Here is an 8,345-nt window from a genome sequence, read left to right on the forward strand (position 1 = left end):
AGAGTTTCATAGTTCTCTTTATAGAGATCTTTCACATCCTTTGTTAGGTAAACTCCTAAATATTTCATCTTCTTTGGCACTACTGTGAACGGAATAGAGTCCTTGACTGCTTTTTCAGCTTGGCTCTGATTTCTTATGAAAATATTTTTATAAAAATTAGAAGAATTATCAGTTTTTTATTTTTGCAAATCTCTTTAACGTTTGACTTAAATAGAAAATAATTGGATTCTCATGGGAGAATTTTGCATTTATTCTGTTGAGAAACAGAAAAAACATAACACCGCATATAGTCTCTGGAAAACTGTACTATATATAATAAAATGGAAGTGTAAGGGGTGAACCATGTCCTAGTATGATTATGGAAATAATTTTGAGACCTTCTGTGTATTATCAGATTTTTTGTTAAACCACAACTCGGCGTTTATGTTACGTTGACCATGTGTGAGTTAAGCATAAGCATACTACGATTTTTTTATTGTACTTTTAATTTTTTTATTTTGAAACAGAGTCTCACTCTGTCACCCTTGGTAGAGTGTTGTGGCATCACAGCTCACAGCAACCTCAAATTCTGGGGCTCAAGAGATCTTGCCTCAGCCTCCTGAGTGGCTGGGACCACACGGGCCCACCACAACTCCCAGCTATTTTTTTTGAGATGAGGTCTTGCTGTGGCTCAGGCTGCTCTTGAATCTGTGAGCTCAGGCAATCCACCTGCTTCGGCCTCCCTTATTGTACTTTTTTTTTAACCCAGAGTTAATGTCTTGTTTTCATAATTTTTTGTTTACTATGTACATTTTACTTATTTGACTCAGGACTCTACCTTTGTTGTCAAAGTCTCTTCCAAATACATTTATTGACAGTAGAGATTCTTCAGTTTGTCTCCTTAAAAGAAATATTTTCCAGGCAGCGCCTGTGACTCAGTGAGTAAGGCACCAGGCCCATATACCGAGAGTGGCGGGTGCCTATGGTCCTAGCTACTTGGAGGCTGAGGCGAGAGAATCGCCTAAGCCTAAGAGCTGGAGGTTGCTATGAGCTGTGACGCAACGGCACTCTACCAAGGGCAACAAAATGACTCTCAAAAAAAAAAAAAAAAAAAGAAAGAAAAGAAAGAAATATTTTCCGAAGCTGTTCACTTTAGATAAGACTGGTTTCCCATACACAGGAAAACAGTCCTTTCTGTGTCATGTTCTCCAAAAGATTCTCTGTTAATACTTACAGGTAGATCACTTAGGAGAGTTTTGGAGCATATTAAGCACTGCAGAATGGTGATGCTGTTGTGACTGCTTTTAAATTTTTGAAGCTATTTCTTCCGTTATATTCTTTAGGGGTTAAGACTTTTAAAAAATGATTACTTATTATCGTTTTTTTCTTTTCATTTGCAAAGAACTGGGAACAGAACTCTTCTCTAGCAGCTGAAAGGAAAGAAAACAGGCCAGGCATGGTGGCTCATGCCTGTGATCCCAACACTTTGGGAAGCCAAGGTGGATAGATTGCTTGAGTCCAAGAGTTTGAGATCAGCCTAAGCAAGAGTGAGACCCTGTCTCTACCAAAAATAGAAAAAAATAGCTGGCTGTGATGGGGTGTGCCAGTAGTCCCAGCTACTTAGGAGGCTGAGGCATGAGGATTCCTTGAACCCGTGAGTTTGAAGTTGCTTTGAGATATGATGATGCCACTGCAGTCTACCTGAGCAACAGAGCAAGATTCTGTCTCAAAAAAAAAAAAAAAAAAAAAAATTAGCAGTGGAACACAGGCTGGATGGTCAGCCAAGGTTAGGATGTCAGCAGTTTGTTCAAGATGAGACCGCAGGGAAGCCAAGCAGCTTATCTCAGTAAGCCACAGATAGTCACAGTTAGGGGCAGAGTCTGCCCTCTACACAAGGAAAGCCTGTGGGTGAGGGCAGAGAAGCCTTGGAATGAGGCAAGGCTATGGGACGTTCAAATGGCCAGAAAGAAGGGCTCCACCCTAGACAGCAAGGTCTCATCAACTTCCTGCTCCTTCCCTAGAATGCCTTCAGGTAGCATTCGGGTACCCTCACTTGGGTCACCATCCTCTGAGATACTTCCAGGGAAGTATCAGTCACAGTAGTTGGTATTTTGCTTCAGGCAGCAGCCTCTGGGCCACTGACCGGTAGTCCTGCAGGAGTTGGTGGAATTGAGGACTGTTGCCTGGGAGGGAGGCAACTGAACCCGCTTCTAGCCGCAGACCAGTAGTTGGTTATGTAGCCTGGTCTGTCGTCAGCTGCTTGATTATCTGGAACCTGATAGATGCGTAGATATGCATGAACTTGTATGTGTGCACACTTATTTATTTTTTAGACAAGATCAGGCACATGTTTTATTTTTTTATTTTTATTTTTAATTTTTTTTACTCCTGACAGCCAGCGACTGTTTATTAAAGGAAGCACGGGAGGGCTAAGGACACACTGTCAGGCCTGGGTGACTCTTTGCACTGAACGCTAGGTAGTAAGTAGATCACAAGTCCAATTGCTGTGGCTGGCACCTCAGTGGAGACCCACGGTCTGTTCCAGGTACCCCAGTGGTCCACACTGACTGTGAAAAGGGGTGGGATGATCGAAATGTCCTCATTATTTCTCTGAGCCTTCCTTAGGAGGCTGTAGGACTCCTCTTCAAAGAACCTGACTTCATATGTACCCGTGTGAGCATTCTTGTGTTCCAGACTCCAGGACACCTGATAACACCCCACGTCCTAGCCGCGGGTGACAGGGAATTGTTTTACCCCAACATCAGCATAAAGAGCCATGTTCTGGACCCTGTTCTTGCATGTCAGGGAGCAGGCACATGTTTTAAAGAGTGTTTCCACTACTGAAAAAAATGGTATAATAGGTAGAGAGAATGAATTTTTATGTATAGTAGTTTTGTTTGGATTTAGATCAGAATTATATTGTATAGTAACTATACAGAAGAAAAGAACCATTGTATTTGATTTATGCCCCTGAGTCTTTTTTTTTTTTTTTAGTCTCTCTCTTTTTTTTTTTTTAGTAGAGACCTTACTTTAGGATCCCTTTAGTAGAGATTAAATTTGTTGAACCAATAACAGTCAAAAAATGCTTAAGGGCATTTTTTAAAAGTGTTTTTATGTTTTAGTGGTTGAAATTTTTGACTTTTTAACAGAATTTCCCCATATTTATCTTCAAATAGAGGGTTGGAATGAGGTGGTGCTTAAGATAGTTGGAAGAGGATGAGGTGAGCAACTAATTGAATTGTGGACTTTTCACTGCTGTATCAGTGACCATGAACATTGGAAATCTTCACGATGGGGATGGGATATGGTGGATTTTCCAAACATGTTGGACCACTGAACTGTTCCTCGGTGCACACCATGGGAAATGCTACTAGAGTTTTCTTTCAAAGAGCTTAACCTGGTTTCAGGAAGCCATTAACCTTCAGCAATCCATGAAGAGTTAGAAAAATAAGTAGGACTAGAGAGAAGAAAATTTTTAAGGAGAGAAATCCATGGGCAATAATATGGGGGGGAAATGGTAAATATATAGAATTAGTTCACAGCATGCTTTCTGAGTGTTTGTATACTACATGTGAATATATTCCTTCACGCAATTTTGTTTTCATTTCACAGATTTTTAAAAGAGCCTCATGGAACATATGACCATTGCTGAATGCCGGGTACTTGAAAGACACCTGACAGCATGGCAGGTCCTCTGAATGGGCACGGGATGTCGCCTGGAATCAGAGCACTGAATGGTCCAGACTGCCCTTAATGCTAAATGGTAAAAAGTCTAAATACTGTTTTAACGTTATTTTATACTAATAGTAATCACTTATTTATTTTTATCTGTGTTATGAATACTCACAATTATTTCCTAATATTTATTTTTTATTTTTGCTTTCAATTTATCTTAGTTTGAAGTTTTGTGGGTTTTTTTTTTTTTTTTTTTTTTACTTCTTCCTCCTGTAGTGTTCTCTTGCCCCCTATGTAGCTGGGATCACAAAGTCCTGGCTGGTTTTTTTTTGTTGTTGTTATTGTTGTAGAGACGGGGTCTCACTCTGGCTCACTCTGCCTCATGCTGGTCTTCAGCTGGTCTCGAACTCGGCTGAGCTCAGGAGATCTACCTGCCTCGGCCTCCCACAATGCTGGGACAACAGGCGTGAGCCACCACGCCTGGCTTATTTCCTAATATTTAAAAGTTTGGTAATTCTGGTGTTAAAAGCTATTTTCAAATGTTTATAAATCTGTTATGAAGCTAATTGATGATATTGGACTTTCTCTTTTAGAGCAATAGTATTTATTAATTATAGAACCAATTGCCAAGTTTTTTTGTTTGTTTGTTTGTTTTGTTTTTTTGAGTCAGAGTCCTACTCTGGTTGCTCAGGCTAGGGTACTGTGGCATCAGCCTAGCTCATGGCAACCTCAAACACCTGGGCTCAATAGATCCTCCTGCCTCACCCTAAAAAGTGGCTGGGACTGTAGGTTCTCTCTTTTGCTGATGTTGGTCTCAAACTCCTGAACTCAAGGTATCCTCCTGCCTCAGCCTCCCAAAGTGCTAGGATTACAGGCATGAGCCACTGTGCCTAGCTTAAATTGATTTTTAAAACAAAACAATATTTAAATGTTTGTAAACATTTTATATTAAAATTAGGTTAGGTTTCTGAAATTTGAATATCAATAAAAGATCTGTAAATCACAATTTACATACAGCGTTGTTTTCTGCAGGTATAATGTTTTGTTGTTGTTTTTTTTTTTTTGGCCGGGGCTGGGTTTGAATCCTCCACTTTTGGCTTATGGGGCTGGCACCCTACCCTTTTGAGCCACAGGCACCACCCTGCAAGGTATAATTTTTTGAGACGGAGTCTCACTTTGTCACACTTGGTAGAGTGTCATAGTGTCATAGCTTACATCAACCTCTAACTCTTGGGCTCAAGCGATTCTCTTGCCTCAGCCTTCCAAGTAGCTGGGAGTACAGGTGCCTGCCATAACACCTGGCTATTTTTAGAGGCAGGGTCTCGCTCTGGCGGGGGTCTCTACTTGTGAGCTTAGGCAATCCACCTGCCTCAGCCTCTCAGAGTGCTGGGATTACAAGTGTGAGCCACTGCACCTGGCCCCTGCAAGTTATAATTATTATAATCTGTTATAACTAATACAGAAAATTGAAGGCTATATGTCTAGTTTGGATTGTGAATATGTTGTCTTCCTGGAGGGCCTGGCTTAAAACTGAACTCAATGTGGGGTCTACCCAGCACAGTCCCACATTGGGTCTGGCTTCAGCTGAGCCTTTTCTATCCAGTTTGAAAATTCAGTTGACTTGCCCTTCCTTGAAAGATTCTTAGAAGTGACAAGTATTTCTCAATTTCTCCCTAAGTGTGCCCCAAATCCTAAATCAGCAAAACACAGAATGGATCTAATCTCTTCAAATCTTTAGGGCTGCTCACACCAGCCAATGGACTCTCTAAGAGATGTCAGGAAACACTTAAATTAGTAACAATTTCAAGAAAAACCTTGTTAATTCTTAGAAGTGACACAGCATCAGAAACTCACCAACTACAGAACCAGTTACTTCCATAATTATAGCCTAAGTCTCCAACCATGTTTGTACACTTCAACTTACCTGAGAGGTAAAACGTTTACTGTAGGATGTTTGGGTACTTCCTTGTACTAGACTAGGCTTTGGGGATTTTCTTTGTTGGTTTTGTTTTTGTTTGAGACAGAGTCTCTCTCACTCTGTTGCCCTGGGCAGAGTGCTGTCATAGCTCACAGCAACCTCAATCTCTTAGGCTCAAGCAATCCTCCAGCCTCAGGCCCCTGAATTGCTGGGACTACAGGTGCCTACCACAATGCCCAGCTAGTTTTTCCTATTTTTGGTAGAGACAGTTTCTACTTTTTGCTCAGGCTGGTCTTGAACTTCTGAGCTCAAGCAATCTACCCGCCTTGGCTTCTCAGAGTGCAAGGATTTTAGGCATGAGCCATTGTGTCTGGCCTGTTTTTTTGTTTTATTTTCTTTTTCTAATCTGTGGCATCTTTAACTAGAGACTGTGGGTTTCCTGTAATCCTACCCCGTTTCCTTTGACTGACCCACTTTGTCTTTGTTTTAAACAACTAGTCTCATAACAAAGAGGATAACTTTTGACCCTGCGAAGACTGTTTATATATATATATATATATACACACACACCCCTGTAAATCTACATATCTGTAATGTGGACATATATATAAAAATCGTTTCTGTTTTTCTTTTAGTGCTGTTCTTCATTCCAAGATGCAGTTGCACATCTGATGAATGCAAACTGACAGCTGTCAAGGGTGTGCAGAGGGAAAATAGTTGGTCCTTGAAGCCTAGAAGACTTCTTTTAACGAAGGGCGATCCCCGATTGTTGTTTGAGATGCTGAAGAAGCTGCTGTGCAGAAGACTTTTTTCTTATCCCATCAATTACTGCTTTGTGTTCCTTGTTTTTTCCCTAGTCACCTTCTCTGTTGTAAGGATTCATCAAAAGCCCGAATTTATAAACAGCAGACCCTTGGAGCTCGTTGGAGAGAATCCTGGTAATGTCAATTGCACCAAAGTTGTCCAGGGTGATATAGACGAAATCCAAAAGGCAAAGCTTGAGACACTGACAGTAAAGTTCAGAACGCGCACTCGGTGGACACCTCATGACTATCTAAACATGACCAGGGACTGCGCTTCTTTCATCAAGAGCCGCAAATACATTACGGAACCCCTTAGCAAAGAAGAGGCGGGGTTTCCAATAGCCTATTCTATCGTGGTTCATCACAAAATCGAAATGCTCGACAGGCTCCTGAGGGCCATCTATATGCCTCAGAATTTCTATTGCATCCATGTGGACAGAAAATCAGAGCAGCCCTTCCTAGCTGCGGTGATGGGCATTGCATCCTGTTTCAATAATGTCTTTGTGGCCAGTCAATTGGAGAGTGTGGTTTATGCATCATGGAGCCGGGTTCAGGCTGACCTCAACTGCATGAAGGACCTTCACAGAATGCGTGCAGACTGGAAGTACTTGATAAATCTTTGCGGTATGGATTTTCCCATCAAAACCAACCTAGAAATCGTCAGGAAGCTCAAGTCGTTCATGGGTGAGAACAACCTTGAAACGGAGAAGATGCCACTCCATAAAGAAGAGAGGTGGAAGAAGCGGTATGCGGTCATTGACGGAAAGCTGACCAACACGGGGACCGTGAAAACGCATCCTCCGCTTGAAACGCCTCTTTTCTCGGGCAGTGCCTATTTTGTGGTCAGTAGGGAATATGTGACGTACGTGCTAGAAAATGAAAAAATCCAAAAGTTTATGGAGTGGGCGCAGGACACGTACAGCCCGGATGAGTATCTCTGGGCCACTATCCAAAGGATCCCTGAAGTTCCTGGCTCACGCTCCTTGAGCCATAAGTACGACTTGTCCGACATGCTCTCGGTGGCGAGGTTTGTCAAGTGGCAGTACTATGAGGGGGATACTTCTAAGGGCGCTCCCTACCCACCCTGCACGGGGACCCACGTGCGCTCGGTGTGCGTGTTCGGCGCTGGAGACCTGAACTGGATGCTGCACACGCACCACTTGTTTGCCAATAAGTTTGACATGGACGTCGACCACTTTGCCATCCAGTGTCTGGATGAGCACCTGAGGCATAAAGCTTTGGAAACATTACACCATCGGCCGCTGTAGGCAATTTTAGGATTAATAAGACGGAGGCATTTGGTTCTTCTTCCCTGTCAGCACGCATCAGAAAAATTGTCCGAGGTCCTCTTTGGGGCAAGCACTCTAAGTCTTCGCGTTTGAGAAGCTGCAAGGTTTCTGCAGAGCACAGTTGGTTAGAGGACTGATAGCAGTAAATGCTGCCCTAGAGTTAACCTCAGGGAGAGATAAAGTAGCTATGAGACCAGGGTGAGCAGCGAGGCATTCTGGAGAAGGGGTGCTGGGGAAGAGGCCAGTGCAAAAACTCAACCCATTAAGAGACTTCAGGGACTTAACAAAAATGAGAAAATTTGAGCTGTGCCAAAACTATTTTGAGAATTTTATTTTATTTTATTTTATTTTATTTTTTGAGATGGAGTCGTACTTTGCTGCCCTAGGTAGAGGGCCATGGCATCACAGTTCACAGCAACCTCAAAGTCTTGGGCTTAAGCGGTTCTCTTGCCTCAGCCTCCCAAGTAGCTGGGACTACAGGTGTCCGCCACAACGCCTGGCTATTTTTTGGTTGTAGTTGTCATTGTTTGGCAGGCCTGGACTGGATTCGAACCCGCCAGCTCTGGTGTATGTGGCTGGCACCCTAGCCGCTGAGCTACAGGAACTGAGCCTATTTTGAGAATTTTAAATATGACCATTTTGCTGGATGAATAAATTTATAGCAACAAACAATTATAAGGA

The 8,345-nt window shown here is 42.4% G+C and overlaps 1 protein-coding gene across 1 annotated transcript; it reads left to right on the plus strand.

The window, feature by feature from the left end:
• The first annotated feature begins 6,274 nt into the window (after window positions 1–6,274).
• GCNT1 (glucosaminyl (N-acetyl) transferase 1, core 2) lies at window positions 6,275–7,643 on the plus strand. Its single transcript, XM_003783056.3, has one exon. It carries the CDS (start codon window positions 6,351–6,353, stop codon window positions 7,641–7,643), a length of 1,293 nt encoding a protein of 430 aa, XP_003783104.1. The 5' UTR covers window positions 6,275–6,350.
• The last annotated feature ends 702 nt before the right edge of the window (window positions 7,644–8,345 follow it).

The sequence above is a fragment of the Otolemur garnettii genome, unplaced genomic scaffold (assembly GCF_000181295.1).
Source record: "Otolemur garnettii isolate 467f Iridium unplaced genomic scaffold, OtoGar3 scaffold00006, whole genome shotgun sequence".
NCBI classification, from domain to species: Eukaryota; Metazoa; Chordata; class Mammalia; order Primates; family Galagidae; genus Otolemur; species Otolemur garnettii.

Bases quoted from the DNA above. Each gene is read 5' to 3' on its own strand.
- GCNT1 (XM_003783056.3), top strand. From the start codon at position 6,351: ATGCTGAAGAAGCTGCTGTGCAGAAGACTTTTTTCTTATCCCATCAAT.